Source organism: Neovison vison, chromosome 12 (assembly GCF_020171115.1).
Source record: "Neovison vison isolate M4711 chromosome 12, ASM_NN_V1, whole genome shotgun sequence".
Lineage (NCBI taxonomy): Eukaryota > Metazoa > Chordata > Mammalia > Carnivora > Mustelidae > Neogale > Neogale vison.
Genome location: NC_058102.1, coordinates 127,720,637 through 127,737,130, shown reverse-complemented (window position 1 = coordinate 127,737,130; position 16,494 = coordinate 127,720,637). Strand labels below are relative to the sequence as shown.

The 16,494-nt window shown below is 38.8% G+C and overlaps 1 protein-coding gene across 1 annotated transcript in view; it reads right to left on the bottom strand.

The window, feature by feature from the left end:
* Positions 1-2,464: 2,464 nt before the first annotated feature.
* Positions 2,465-16,494, bottom strand: part of PLXDC2 (plexin domain containing 2) — a 472,118-nt gene continuing 458,088 nt past the window's right edge. Inside the window, exon 14 of the mRNA XM_044227759.1 lies at positions 2,465-5,953. Coding sequence (XP_044083694.1) covers positions 5,837-5,953 — 117 coding nt within the window. The 3' untranslated portion in view covers positions 2,465-5,836. The remainder of the gene's footprint in view (positions 5,954-16,494) is intronic.

The window sequence follows — 16,494 nt, the reverse complement described above, 5'->3', positions numbered from 1 at the left end:
CCTGGGTCGGGGACAACTTTGGATGAGTCACTTTTTGTTCTCATGAATGAAACTTACAAACCATTTAAAATAGAGCAAACAGAACTGGTGCCCAACGATATGTCGTATTTCTGAAACATTCTTCAGGCAAATACCTGATAGTTCCCTATCTAAGGATAATAAACAATTGGAATTGGAAGTTGGATAGAGTAATATTGATCTGACCCTACTTGCGAAGTTGTGCTTGAGGATTCCATCATGTTACAGTTATCATTCAATGTGCCTGATTTCTCACTGTTTGTATTTATCACTATAAACCACAGATCCAGCATGAGAACTTGGCTCCAGCAGGTGCTCAATAAATATTTAAGTAAATCGAGTGGCTGAATGAGTGAACAAATAAAGGGATGAATCAAAGTGCTCCACAAAAGGTAAAGTGCTTTATAAATACAAGGTAATATGAATATGTAATGCCACAGACCTCATAATATTTGCTCAAAAAACCCTCCTAGGGAAAAAATGTTCAAATGGTTTAAAAAACAAAAATTGTGATTATATATGTTGTAAGAAAATATGCTATGAAGATTCTTAGTTTTCAGATGAATTTGGGAAGAACTGAAATAAACATATAATGATCTTAAATGACAAAAAATAGTGTTGCTGACAGATGACCACAGGTAGGTGTGAGAAGGGCATGCAAAACCAAATAAAGACACTGTAATGGCTAGAACTTGAAATCACTGGTTGTCATAAAGATGTTACTATTCTGGGGTGCCTGGGTGGTTCAGTGGGTTAAGCTGCTGCCTTCGGCTCAGGTCATGATCTCAGGGTCCTGGGATCGAGTCCCGCATCGGGCTCTCTGCTCAGCAAGGAGCCTGCTTCCCCCTCTCTCTCTGCCTGCCTCTCCGTCTACTTGTGATCTTTCTCTGTCAAATAAATAAAATCTTTAAAAAAGAAAAAAAAAAAAAGAGGGGCGCCTGGGTGGCTCAGTGGGTTAAAGCTTCTGCCTTCGGCTCAGGTCATGATCCCAGAGTCCTGGGATCGAGCCCGCGGAGAGCCTGCTTCCTCCTCTCTCTCTCTCTGCCTGCCTCTCTGCCTACTTGTGATCTCTGTCTGTCATATAAATAAATAAAATCTTTTAAAAAAATTTAGAAAAAAAAAAGGAGTTGAGATAAAACTTATATATAAAAAAAAAGATGGTACTATTCTTATGAACATGACAGAGGAAGATTGGTCCAAAGTTCTATATTATTCTATATGAAGAAGAGTCAATACTACAGATAAAGTTAGTCTTAAGACTGTGTCTTCTAAGCTGCTTGGTTGGTCTTAACTGATGAAGGGGTATAGGCAAGAAAAATGGTAACAGAAATTACCAGAAGGGAGTTTTAAGTTCAAGACCCAATTCTGACGCTGGAAAAATAACCATATCTTTCTGGGAGTCAGTTTTCTGATCTGTAACATGAAGAGCTTGGGTTAGACAACTCACCGTGATTCTGGCATATGAATGTTGATACCAAAATATGGGGCGGGTTGGAAAAGTAAGAGCTAGAGTAATCTTTGGGAATTAATAAAGCTTATTGTAATAAAATATCTGAAAAATACCCGAAGAAATACCAAGCAAAATAACATTTCACAGGAGGAATAACCATAATGATAGGATCTATTTCTCATTTAGTCTTATTTAAATATTAATTTCTTATCATGGAAGGAAAGTTTCTCGAATCAAGGTATGGATTCTGGCAAACGTTTTCTCAAATGGGCAACAGACACTTGAGGACATAATCAAGTTTACACTCCTGCAGGGAAGGTAATAATGTAAGAAATTTGGCCGCAGAAACTAATAAATTATACTAATTACATTATGTATTATCTGCATATTAGTATAATCTAAAAGAATAGTAATCCTCTCATTTGCATTTGTATACTTTTATAGTTTAGAAATTGAGTTCCATGTATTTTTGTATTTTATATCTTAGTATTGTGGGCCTTTATATTTGTGTTGCAGAGATAAATATTTGAAATTATTTATGTTAGAGGTATTTCCTTCTAAAGAGAAGCCTCCTGGTCAGCCCCTGTGCTTGCCTTTGCTGTGAAGAGTTAACTGGGAAATTACAAGAAACTAGAGAGTCTAAGTGACTCTACACAATAAGGAATTGAACTAGAAGCAGCATAAACATAGGGACTCTGTCATGGTGGTGGAGTCAAAGTTGGGAGAGACATGACAGAGGGGAAATATTAAGAGAAAATATGAAGATGGGGGAAAATTGAGCAATTTCTCCTTTGGCATTTTCTCAAGAAAATTTTTTATTTATTTGATTGTCTTTGAATGCTTTTAGGATTGATGGACTTTTCTTCCTCTGAATGCAAATTTGTGCTGAGAGTGGACCAAGGCTGGGCTTTATATGGGTTACAGTGATGGAAGGTTTTAAAAGCCTATACATCTGTACATTTAGTTAATCTGCATAATAATAACCTTGCAAAGAAGACAGAGCAAAAATATTTTTATTTTCCAAAATTGTAAATTGAGAGTCATGGAAGTTAAAGTGATTTTCCCAAGATAACGTAGTGGAGAGTCAAAGCTGTGTCAGCTGATATTCTTTTCATTAGAGCATGTTGCCTCTTTGAGATAAAAAACTCTTGGATATACCCAAGAACTACCAAATCTTCTCTTTTTCTTCCTTCTCCCTTTTGTTCAAGGACAGGGAATTGAAAGACCTCTGCTCTACAGCACTGTATAACAGAATTTTCTGCAATGACAGGAATGTGCTGTGTTGTCCAATATGGAAGCCAACAAGCCACATGTGGTTATTGAGCATTCGAAATGTGACTAGTGATTGAAGAACTCAGTGGCTTTTTTTTAAATTTAATTTTTATTAATTTAAATTTAAATAGCCAAATTTGGCTTGTGGAAAGGATACTGGATGGCACAACTCTAGAAGCTCCATGTGAGAGAGATCAGTAAATGCTCTAGGTATCTCAAACTAAAATAATAATGGAGGTAAACTGTACTTTATTATTTATCTTTAGTTTTCTGTTTGTTAATCTATCTTAAAGCCTAAACACTTCAAAACCAAACCAACATTGTGGTCAGTGCCATCTGGTTGACTTAAGACATTTTTGTTGACCTTTATACCAAATGTTATTTCCTCTGTAGCACTGTGTATCAGATTTTTTCAGAAGCCTGTATGTGTTCCTTTGCTATTCTTAATTTTTAAAACTGTTATTCTCTACTATGTTCATAGTATTTAAGTAATGAACAGATGTACCCTTTCTAATATGTATTGTATGTAAAGTCCAAAGCATCAATGTCCATTCCAAATTTCTAGAAACAAGGTGTACATTTGCTCCCCTTTGCAGTAAATGGGCACCAGGAACAAATGAGAAATATAAAATAGAATAAAAATTTCATGAAAAAAAAAAAAAAGCCAGCCTTTCCCCTTACCACTAAAAGATTCATAGACAGCAGAAACCACCTTTGACTCCTACTTTCATTAGGAAGGGTTCTCACACTTCCAAAAAGTTTTCCCCATTTCTAGGTGCTTTTAGTTCACTGAACAATTCAGTTTTATGTCTTTCTTGTTTATTCATTTCCAGAATTGCCAATTCTTTTAATAGAAAATGGAAGATGAGCTCTGAGGGAAGAAAGACAACATTACAACTTCAAAGAATTGTGTAAGGAGTTGGATATATACATAAGATTTATACAGCTGTCAATCTACTGCTATTGGAAGCCACACCTATCACAAGAGCTAGTGGAAGAAGCATCATCTTATCCTAAAAGGAATCGTCTATGTGTTCTTTATGTCTTTGTAGAATACCAGTTGCACCAGTTACATTGGCAAGTCATTTGGTTATTGCTAATCTGACCAAACCTACTCCACAAGAAATAAGTTGGGATACTTCATACAAACTGGATGCAGATACAGCAGAGAGATTGTCATCACATCCTTCAATCGCCTTGTCAGGTTTTGGGTTTTTTTTTGTCCTTTTTTGATATTATTAACTAAGTAGGTTAGGAAAAAATTACTAACCTCATCAGGTATTTAAAAATGTAAAGCAAAATATACGTGATGGAAGACGGCACTAGTTTATGTCAGACGACTGTGAAGATAAAATCGGATACTGTTAGTAGACCGATGGTGTGCAGTGCGGACACTGTATACAGATGCTGAGCTGTTTAGTAAAGAGCTGCTTATGAGACATCTCTGCTGCTTGATACCTGAATCTGCAAATGTTGGACACCGTCCCCTAGAAGAATCTACAGCGTCTTGGCACAGGATGTCAGTCTCATGGGTCGAGATGTTGCGGAACTTGTACACACAGGACCTGAATTTAAGCGCTGGGAGCTCAGTGTACGTATTAACCACTTTCCTCCTCAAGCGATGCCTTTGCTTTCCTCATTTGTGGAGAAGTTTTGAAATCTGGATTATGATCATCAGGGCAAAATGTCAGATCCATCTAAAGAGCATTTTGCACCTGCATTATTTAGCCAGGGAGGGAAGGGTTTCATAGGAATGAAAAAGTGGCTCAACTAGGCAGGAGAACGATCGGCACTGCGACTAATTGAACCACTTTTGCTAAGTGACATAAAAATATTCTAATATTAAGGATTATTTTACAACTCTATGGAAGTATGCAGTAACGCGTCTCGCGTTTGTTTTTGTCTTGATGACAAACGCACTCTGAGTCACAAGAGCCTGCCTTGTGTTAGTTATAAACAAAAATATATTTATATATATATTTATGTAACTACTATGTGCTTTAAAGAAAATTACTGTATGATTCAGCAGGGTTCTTTCATTCTTTTTTATCACCAGGGATATGCCGACCTGAACGGCTTCGTAGACAGGAATCAACGATGGCATGGGTCTGAAGTCCTGAAACAGCACAAAGTAAGGAGGAAAAAAACCAAAAACCCAACCCCCTCCCCCGCCGCCAATATGTTTAGAATCCCTTAATGTTTTTGCTTCCAAAATGATGAAGGGACTCTTGGTATTGTTTCCTTCAGCCAAGAGCAACTGTGGCTTCATAGGATTTGATAGTTGGGAAAACGTAGGCAATGTATCTTAAAAACCGAATGAAGTGATTTATTCCGAGGCAGGAGAACCGAAAATCTCCTGTGCCACTCCCTCTCTCCTAACCCTTAGCCAAGGGCTTGGCAGCCACAGAAAGGGCAGCGCATAGAAAGGACACTCATTAACAAGGGAGAGGTAGGCACAGATAAAAGATTCATTCTGCAAAATAATGAACTTGTCCGAACAAGTGGATCTAGACCAGAAAAACAAAATCCTTTTGCCACATGTCTGGTGGAAAGATAGAAAACCTCTTATTTTAGGTTTGTTTTTTGCTCCTGCACAAGCTGTTTCTCTTAGCAATCTTGAAACATTCATCATTGCTCTTTTGAGAGGAAGGGTTCAGGCTTTGGAACACAGTTATCTTTGAGACATCAGAGAAGAATATTTGAACCAAAGGTAGAGATCCCTCATGAACTAAAGCTTTATTATTATTGTCTTTTTCTCTATCCCCTTGCAACCCTGCACCTAAGCCAACAGCACTGTCATCTTGTACTTCTGGTAAGTCCACAGGAGATGTTCTGAGTGAACTATAAAATGTCATTCCACTAGGGAATTCTGTGTTCAATGGTCAGTGGTACCTTGTATAGGTTTTAGTTTTTCTTTTACCTTTCCAGGGCTGGGCTTGTCCAGAAATCTCATCTCCTTTAGGCTATAGCAGCTTAGGGCTCCTGTGTGTGTGTGTGTGTGTGTGTGTGTGTGCGCGCGCGCATCTTAAAGATATAGGCAAATTTTTAGTCTTAACACCTGTAAGCCAGCACTGGTGCTGTTCTGTCCTAGAAATTTTAGCACTGCTCTGAGACAATGAAACCTTCTTTCTCTCCAACTGGTTCAACTTCAGCATAGGCAGGATGACCTGAACCTCTTCGAAACTTCATCGCAGGCCATCTGCTTGGGCGTCTCTGAAACAGAAAATGCAAAAATAATGACTGCCAGGGTAACAGTCATATCATTAAAGAACATATCTGCCTTCATCTACTTGTTTGGAAGAGAGAGTGAGTGTGAGAGGTGGGGGGGTGGCAAGGCACAGGGAGAGGGAAGGAATTCTCCAGCAGACTCTGTGCTAAGGGAGGAGCCCGATATGGGGCTGGATCCCATGACCCTGAGATCATGACCTGAGCCAAAACCAAGAATCCATTGCCCAACCCACTGAGCTATCCAGGTCTCATGGTATTTCCCAAATATTTTAGATTAACTTCTGAATTAAATTTAGTCATACATTATCCCACATTGCTACTACAGGTGGAATTACCCATGCTCAAAGCTCCATGCTTGCTTCTTCATTATGGCCTTATTAGCCCCTCTCTGGCGACAGTCTGTTTGCTGGAGCTGCCCCATAGGAGTGAGAGCTTCTTAAAGTCAGAGTTTGTGCCTTTTGCAAAATTCTTTTGTCTAAAAGATTCTGTAAGTGTCTAACTTGGAAAAAATGAATTTAGTAAAAAATAAGTCTTCTGAACATATAGCCACTGACATTTCCTCTTCTCTAGAAAATCATATCACCTCATTTTATTTATTAATTAACTCAAAAGCATAAGGCCATACAATTCTGTACAGTTCTTAGAAGCCTGTCTCAAATCAGGTGCTATACCTTTTAATAAACACACTGAAAGAAAATCACTTACTATCTTAAGAAATTATTTATTAAGCTGAGGCTTACCATAGAGGACTTTTTTGCACTTGAAAATGAACAGGTATCATGCCCTGAAAACTGAACTGAACATCAGAGGGCAGAGGCAATCTCCAGCCTAGGAACTAAATAATGGCACAAGGAGACATTGGGTCCTAAAATATAGGTTATTGATCCTGACAAAAGGTGCGCCCTTCTCCCCAGCACTCTGGCCATCAGACAAACCTTCTGTGATTTATAAATACAAGTGCTGATATGAATTACTAAGTTACAGCAGCAAGAGACACGAAAATGCATTTCACGGCCCCAGGGACACTAGAAACTCTTGTTCCATTGATCAGAGTCTCGGGGGTTCTGGAGTCGATGAGTGCTGAAGGACGTTTCTTTCTATCTGAAGTTTATTTCTGTCGAGAGAATTTTAATGGGCAAAATGTTAAATATCAGTGTAGAGATACTGGCGTTCGGCAGCTTTCTAGATTTGCTAATTCCATTCCACAGGCAATGATTAATGGGCGTAGAAGAGTTTTCACATCAGGTAGGAATGAGTATGAGCTCTGCTTTCTGGGAAAATACCTACCGAGTCAATTACATTCTGCCTATTAATAATATTATTTATGCCCGTATAATATGATGTGGTCAGAATGCTTTATATTCATTAGTTGATTAAGTCCCATGGTGTATGGGAGAAACTGAATTATCCTTATTTTCCAGGAAATGAAGTTAAAACAAAGAGAGGGCAAAATAGCAAATAGTGTGTCTTTGGTGGAACTAAAGCTCATCGTGGACGGAAGTACACTGACCATGGTTAGGGAGCAGGACACTAGAACGCATGATCGCTCCTGTCAGTGGAAAGATGCCGGACTGCCACCGTGCTCACCATTTAGAACTTCCACTTCGGTTTCAGTTTTTTCTCATTTGGACTTTTGAAGGCAGAGCTGCCCTCGTCCTTCTCTGAGTCAAGCAGCACCACCAAATCTTTGCACTGAATCTCCACCTTGCCTGTCGTCCAGCTGGCAAGTATGGCCCTGGGAACTAGCCCTAACTGGCAACGCAGCACATAAAGACATCGTGCTATCAGGGACTTAAAAAGGTGCACAGGTTATCGTCGTAAGGGACAACAGGTGCTGCCCAGGATATGGTGAAAAGGGAAACCTCATCCACTGTTGGTGGGAATGTAGATCAGTCCAGCGACTATGGGAAACACGTGGAGGCTCTTCACACAGTTAAAAACAGATCTGCCAGATGATCCAGCAGTTCTAATTCTGGGCATATACCCAAGGGAAATGAAAGCGAATTTGCTGAGATCTTTGCACCCCCCTGTGTTTATCGCAGCATTAAACACAGCATTCTTCACAATAGCTAAGATGTGGAAACAACCCAAATGCCAGTCAATGGATTAATGAATAAAAGAGCTATACATATACACAATGGAAAGTTATTCAGCCATGAAAAAGGAGGATATTCTGCCATTTGCAACAATATGGCCGGACCTTGAGCATATTATACTAAGCGAGATAAGTCAGAGAAAGACAAGTACTATATGATAGCAGTTATATGTACAATCTAAAAGGTCAGACATGTTTTAAAAAAAATGGTGGTTAACAGGAGATGGGGGCTGGAGGGATAAAATGAATGGTGTTCCAGGATACGGACCCAAAAGGAGTACTGAGCCACAGAGAGCTAATGTACAGTATACTGAATACAGACAGTACTATTGTACAATAAGTAAAGTGATAATGTTGCAACAGGGTTACAGGTCAAATTTATGCAATTAAAGCATTTGTTTTAAATAAAAAGGGGCAGAGTTGATGAGAATGTTGCTGTTGCTGCTACATGTGAAAGTTGTATTTTATTAAGCTCTAAGCTGTATTTTGTGTTTTATACCAGGCGCTTTACATATATAATCCCATTAAAATGCACAAGCCAATCATTTACATTTTGCACAAACCCGTAAAGCTAACAAGTGGCAGAGCCAAGATTTAAAATGAGATCTACTTACTTCCAAAGTTAATTCTCTTTACTATAAAAATTGGTTCTTAAAATTCTGTGGTTTGTGTACGACTCTTGAAATTTGTGAACATGGTTCTAATTTTATTTCAGTCTTAAAAATACAACTAGCAACTTCAGTTGTCTGTTAGTAAGTCAGAATTACTAACTAATAATTTTCTGTCTTAGGTGAAAGATTGGCGATTACTAGTAACATTTATCATGGATTTTGTGAGCTCACAGCAGAGGTACTCAAAATAGAAAGTACAAAAATGTTGGGTAGTGAAGATTTCTCTCTAACAAGATACAAATTTATTTTCTGAATTAACTGCATATCCTTAAGGAAAATATCTCTTGATTTATTACTACTCATTGTAGGAAAAAAAAAATACCCCAAGATTTAAAATGACTAGAGACCTCGTCATTTACACATACTTTGTTCAGTTATCATTGGACATCACTCATATACATTTCCAGGAACATTAAATCACTGTATATACTGCTTTATAAATTTTTTTTTTGCACTTAAGGACACAGTGAAAAAATTTATGAACTATCTCTGTACAAAATTATTTTAAATATCTTATTTTAAATGTCTTCATAATTAAATCATGATTTATATAGATTCAGAGTTTTTTTTCCCAATTTTTTGACAATATAAATAATTCTACAATGAATACTTTTGCTGATAACTTGATGGGAATATCTCCAGTCAGTTCCTTTTATAAACTCTCAGAGGTGGAATTCGTGGGCCAAAGGAGGACACACAAATTATTTACTAAACACTTGAAATTTCTAGTATGGTACCAGATGCTGTGTTGAAAGACACATGACCAAAAAAAGGTATAGAACGTGGTTTCCACATGGAAGATAAAACCATTTCTGGAGAAAGGGATTTTCAATGTAGATTGCAAAGGTGAGAAAATGCATTGAGGAATTAACACAGGTGTCAAATATTCTAAAGACAAGTGAAGTAGAATAGGCATAATCTCACTACACAATTATTCAACACTATGTTATTTGTGCAAAAATAAAAAAATATATCTCTCTATAGATTTTGACTACATTAAAAGGTCATTACTACCCCCATAACAATACCTTAAAATTTATAACAAAATCTAACAAATACCATGCCCTGGGGTCTTAAGAATTTGATGTGATTTTATCCTCTTTGACAATTCCTTGATACCTCAATCTTAGCCCTAAAAATGCCAAAGAAAGAGTAATAACTTTACCCAAATTATGCTTCTTTTCTAAAATGCTTTCACATATCACAAATCAACTAATGATCTTAAATAAATCACTTTGGAGGAGGAGGGGCAAGATGGCAGGGAAATAGGAAAACCTGTTTCAACCGGTCCCCTAAAGTGAGCTACATATCTACCAGAACACTCTGAACACCCATGAAACCAGCCTGAGATGTAGGATTATACACTTCTGGATCTCTATGGGGGTCAGAAGATGCCAGTGGAGAGGTAAAGCAGAGTGGAGATGCTCAGACTGATATCAGAAGATAAACAGAAGGGGAAGGGAGCCACCAGAAGGGACCCACTGGAAAGTAATACCCCAATATGAAAGTGCCCTGTGGTTGGCAAGCAGCATTAACTTGGAGTCTGGATTAAAAAAAAAAAAAATCATTCAAAAAGAGCAAAAGATCTTAAGGGGCATCTGGTCACAGGTACGGGCCTACGCCCACGGACCCAGGATGGCCACTGCCGGTGACCACCCATGCCAGAGAGAGTGTGGTGGAGCCTTCAGTTCCTGGTCATTGAGCCCCCAGCTTTGCGCTGGGCACAGAGTCACCGCTCGGCTGGACGCATTCCCGCCTGCGTGTGGGAGAGTCTGGTGTGGGCGCCACTCGATGCTCTCTAGAAGCTTTCGTGCTCTGAGTGCACTGTTCAGCTGGGGTCAGAGTGCTCTCCCCACCTGCGCCTGAGATAGCCTGGTGTGTGCACTAGCTGGAGGTCTCTAGGACCCACCCAGGGAAGGGACACTCCCAGCCCACGCAAGAGAGAACCCTTTGCGATCTCTGTCGGGATCCCTTGGTGGTGGCCTTCCAAGACCTGCTTGATAGCGGGGTCTGAGCACACCCTGAGTGGGCCTGGACCCCAGACAGCAGTCCCAGCAAAGGTAGCCACCAGAAGTGGGCTCCTTGGACCAATATCGCTTGTGGTTTTAGGGGCACGGGGTGCAGAGACAAGTGGGTGCTTCGGGCGACCCCTGAGACTGTGGCTAGGGCCGTGCACTGCCTGTGGGAGACTGACAGCTCAGCAGAGTTTGCAGAGTGGGAGTCTGTGTGTTTTGGACCACCCAGAGGGGAGCAAACTGAGGCTTCCCTCTGAGACAGAGGTCTGGGCACAGTTTGCTTTCCACGAAACCTCCAAAAAGCCGCAAAATACCGCCAAAGAACAAAACCTCCAGAGAGCAAAAGCCTGAAAAACTGGTTTCAACAGAGCCCAGCCCCTTCATAGGGAGTAGGAGGACTCAACCCAAGCAAGACTGACTGAAAAACATGAAGCAGGCACCTCTCCCAGAAAGCCAGCCAAAAAAACGAGAGGACAACCACCACAAGGTCCCCATAAAACTGTAAAACCCCAAGATCAGGGGAAAACAGTATATTAAACTCACAGTATTGCCCTAAAACCTATATATTTCATAGATACAACTATTTTTTAAAAAATTTGTTCTCATCATTCTTGTTTTAATTTTTTTAACCTACTTACCATTACAACTAGAGGTTTAACACAACATATTCCATAATAAACTTTTAACGAGCTTTTTGCATACATATACCTGTTTTCCTTTTTTCTTTTTAATATACATGTAGATACAAGCTTCAAGGTAATCCTTTTTCCCTAATCAATACTACCCTTATATAAAAACCAGTTTTAATCTCCCTTTATCTGAAAAGTTGAGTCCTTTAACAAAGATATCCAGATATACCCAAGAAGAACCAAAATATCCTACCTTGCCCACACCGAGGATTTATCACCACCTTCCCATCTTTTCCTTCTGTCAGTGTTTCTGTGTATTTTTTGTTCTGGTATTTTATAAATCTATTCTTGGGGTTCATTTTGGCTGGGTTCTTTTTTTTTTTTTTTCTTGTCATTTACTTCTGTCAGTCTCTTTGTCCATTTTTGTTTATGTACCATATAAATCTTACTTTTGGAACTCAATCTGGCTGAGTTTTCTTTTTTCCTCTCTCTCTTTCTCTGTCTCTTTTTTTTCTTTTTTCTTTTTCTTTTTTTTTTTTTTTTTTTTTTTGGTGGTGACTTCCGATTGCTCTGAAGTATTCCAGGGTGCACCTTGCCTGGATCGTGGTTGATATATATATTCAGCTATACATACCCTCAACCACTTCTCACCAAAATGGAGGAGGAACACCCAACAGAGGAAAAATTCAGAGACTGTGCCCTCTTCATCAGAACTATTGGATATGGACATAAACAGTATGTTGGAAGGGAATTCAGGGTAACAATTATTCAGGCAATGGCTAGGTTGGAGAAAACCATTAGTGACAACACAATCTCTAAAGGCAAAATTGAGAGGCGACCTGGTAGAAGTTAAAAATGCTATCAGTGAGATCCAATCTAATCTAAATAACAGCTAGGGTAACTGAGGCAGAAGATAGAATTAGTGATTTAGAGGAGAAACTAATAGAGAAAAAGGATCAGGAGGAGGCCTGGAACAAACAGCTTAGAAGTCATGAAAACAGAAATAAGGAAATAAATGACGCCATGAAACATTCCAACGTCAGAATTATTGGGATCCCTGAGGGGGTGGAGAAAGAGAGAAGACTAGATGATATAGTTGAATAAATTGTGGATGAAAATTTTCCCAATCTGGAGACTAGAACAAGTGTTTGTGTCCTAGAGGCAGAAAGAACACCCACCAAAATCAAAGAATCTAAAAAGACATCAAGACACTTAATTGTGAAACTCATGGATCCTTATTTTATTTTTTTAAAGATTTTATTTATTTGACAGGGAAAGAGAGAACACAAGCAGGGCGGGTGGGAGAGAGAGAAGCAGGCTTCCCGCCAAGCAGGGAGCCCAATGTGGGGCTCGATCCTAGGACCCTGGGATCTTGACCTGAGCTGAAGGCAGTCACTTAACAACTGAGCCACCCAGGCACCCCTGGATCCTAATTTTAGACAAGAGCCTTTGAGGGCAGCTCGGGGGAAGAGATTCCTTAAGTACACCAGAATAACATAAGACCTGTCCACAGAAACCTGGCAAGCCAGAAAGGGCTGGCAAGACATATTCAGGGCACTAAATGAAAAGAACATGCAGCCAAGAATACTTTATCCAGCAAGGCTGACATTCAAAATGGATAGAGAGATAAAGAGCTTCCAAGACCAGCAAGGTTTAAAAGAGTATGTGACCATCAAGCTGGGACTACAAGAAATATTAAGGGGGGGGGGGAGTTCTATAAGAGAAGAAAGAACCCAAGAGTGTCATAGAACAGAAATTTACAGAGACAATCTATAGAAACAAGGACTTCACAGGCAACATAATGGATAAAAATGATAAAAATGTATCTTTCAATAATCACTTTCAACACGAATGGCCTAAATGCTCTCATAAAACAGCACAGGGTTGCAGATTGGATAAAATGACAGGACCCATCCATATGTTGTCTACAAAAGACTCATTTTGAACTTAAGGATACATCCAGACTGAAAGTGAAGGGATGGAGAAGCATCTTTCATGCTGATGGGCCTCAAAAGAAAGCTGGGGCAGGGATTCTCATATCAGATAAATTAGATTTTAAACTAAAGACAGTAGTCAGAGATAAAGGAGGACACTACATCATTCTTAAAGGGTCTATCCACCAAGAAGATCTAACTATTGTAAATATTTATGCCCCCAATATGGGAGTAGCCAACTACATAAGACAACTGTTAATCAAGATAGAATCATATTGATATGAATACATTAATAGTATAGGATCTTACCATGCCACTCTCAGTAATAGATCATCCAAAAAGGAAATCAATAAAGAAACAAGAGCTTTGAATGACACATTGGACCAGATGGACCTCATAGATATATGCAGAATATTCCACCCTAAAACAGCAAAATATTCATTCTTGAGCACATATGGAACTTTCTCCAGAATAGACAACATACTGGGTCACAAATTAGGGCTCAACCGATACCAAAAGGTTGAGATTATTCCCTATGTAGTCTCAGACGACAATACTTTGAAACTGGAACTCAATCACAAGAAAAAGTTTGGAAGGAATTCCAACACTTGAAAGCTAAAGACCACCTTTCTTAAGAATGTTTAGATCAACCAGGAAATCAAAGAAGAACTTAAACAATTCATAGAAACCAATGAGAATAAAAACAGATCAGTTCAAAACCTATGGGATATGGCAATGGCGGTCCTAAGGGGGAATATATAGCTTTCCAAGCCTCCCTCAAAAAAGCTGAAAAATCTAGGATACACCAGCTCTCCTTACACCTTAAAGAACTGGAAAATCAACACCAAATTAAGCCAACCCCATGCACAAGAAGGGAAATAATCAAGATTAGAGCAGAGATCAATGAGATAGAAACTAGAGATACAGCAGAACACATCAATGAAACTAGAAGCTGGTTCTTTGAAAGAATCAATAAGATGGATAAAACATTGGCTAAACTAATCCAAAAGAAAAGGGAGAGGACCCAAATTAATAAAATTATGAACAAAAGAGGAGAGATCATGCCTAACACCAAGGAAATAGAAATAATCATCAGAAATTATTATCAACAGTTATATGCCAATAAGTTAAGCAACCTAGATGAAATGGATGCATTCCTGGAAACCTATAAACTTCCAAAACTGAATCAGGAAGAAACTGACAACCTGAATAGACCAAAATCTAGTAACGAGATTGAAGCACTGATCAAAAACCTCCCCCAAAACAAGAGCCCAGGACCTGATGGATTCCCTGGGGAATTCTACCAAACATTTAAAGAAGAAATAGTACCTATTCACCTGAAGCTGTTTCAAAAGATAGAAACAGAAGATAAATTCCCAGACTCACTCTATGAAGCCAGTATTACCCTGATCCCCAAACCAGGCAAAGACCCCATCAAGAAGGAGAATTTCAGACCAATATCCCTGATGAATATGGATGCTAAGATTCTCAACAAGATCCTAGCTAATAGGATCCAACAGTACATTAAAAAGATTATCCACCATGACCAGATGGGATTTATCCATGGGATGCAGGGGTGGTTCAACATTCACAAATCAATCAATGTGATAGAACAAATCAATAAAAGAAGAGAGAAGAACCACATGGTCCTCTCAATTGATCCAGAAAAAGCATTTGACAAGATACAGCATCTGTTCCAGATTAAAATGCTTTAAAGTATAGGGATAGCGGGAACATTCCTCAACTGCCTAAAATCTATCTATGAAAAACCCACAGTAAATATCACTCTCAATGGGAAAAAGCTGACAGTCTTCCCTTTGAGATCAGGAACACAACAAAGATATCCACTCTCACCACTGTTGTTCAACATAGTACTAGAAGTCCTAGCAACAGCATCAGAAAACAAAAAGAAATAAAAAGTATTCAAATAGGCAAAGAAGAAGTCAACCTCTTTCTCTTCGCAGATGACATGATACTTTATATGGAAAACCCAAAAGGCTCCAACCCCAAACTACTAGAACTCATACAACAATTAAGTAATGTGGCAGGATACAAAATCAATGTACGGAAATCAGTTGCTTTCTTATAAACTAACAATGAAAATACAGAAAGGGAAATTAGAGAATTGATTCCATTTGGTATAGCACCAAGAACCATAAGATACCTGGGAATAAACCTAACTAATGAGGTAAGGGATCTGTACTTGAGGAACTACAGAACACCCATGAAAAAAACAAGACACAAAAAGATGGAAGACCATTCCATGCTCATGGATCAGAAGAATAAACATTGTTAAAATGTCTATACTGCCTAGAGCAATCTATAATTTCAAAGCCATCCCAATCAAAATTCCACTAGCATTTTTCAAAGAGCTGGAACAAATAATTCTAAAATTTGTAGGGAACCAGAAGAGACCCTGAATTGCTAAGGAATTGTTGAAAAAGAAAAACAAAACTGGGGGCATTATGTTGCCTGATTTCAAGCTTTACTACAAAGCTGTGATCACCAAGACAGCATGGTACTGGCAGAAAAACAGACATATAGATGAGTGGAACAGAGTAGAGAGCCCAGATATGGACCACAACTCTATGGCCAAATAATCTTTGACAAAGCAGGAAAAAATATACAGTGGAAAAAAGTCTCTCCAATAAATGGTGCGGGGAAAATTGGACAGCAATGTATAGAAGAATGAAGCTTGACCATTCTCTTACATCATACACAAAGATAAACTCAAAATGGATAAAAGACCTCAACTTGAGGCAGGAATCTATCAAAATTCTAGAGGAGAACATAGGCAGTAACCTCTTTGACATCGGCCATAGCAACTTCTTTCAAGACATGACTCCAAAGGCAAAGGAAACAAAAGTGAAAATGAACTTTTGGGACTTCACCAAGATCAAAAGCTTCTGCACAGCAAAGGAAACAGTCAACAAAACAAAGAGGCTACCCATGGAATGGGAGAAGATATTCACCAATGACACTATGGACAAAGGACTGATATCCAAGATCTATAAAGAACTCCTCAACCTCAACACTTGAAAGCAGATAATCATGTCAAAAAATGGGCAGAAGATATGAACAGACACTCTCCAAAGAAGACATGCAAATGGCTAACAGATGCATGAATAAATGTTCATCATCACTAGCCATCAGGGAAATTCAAATCAAAACCACATTGAGTT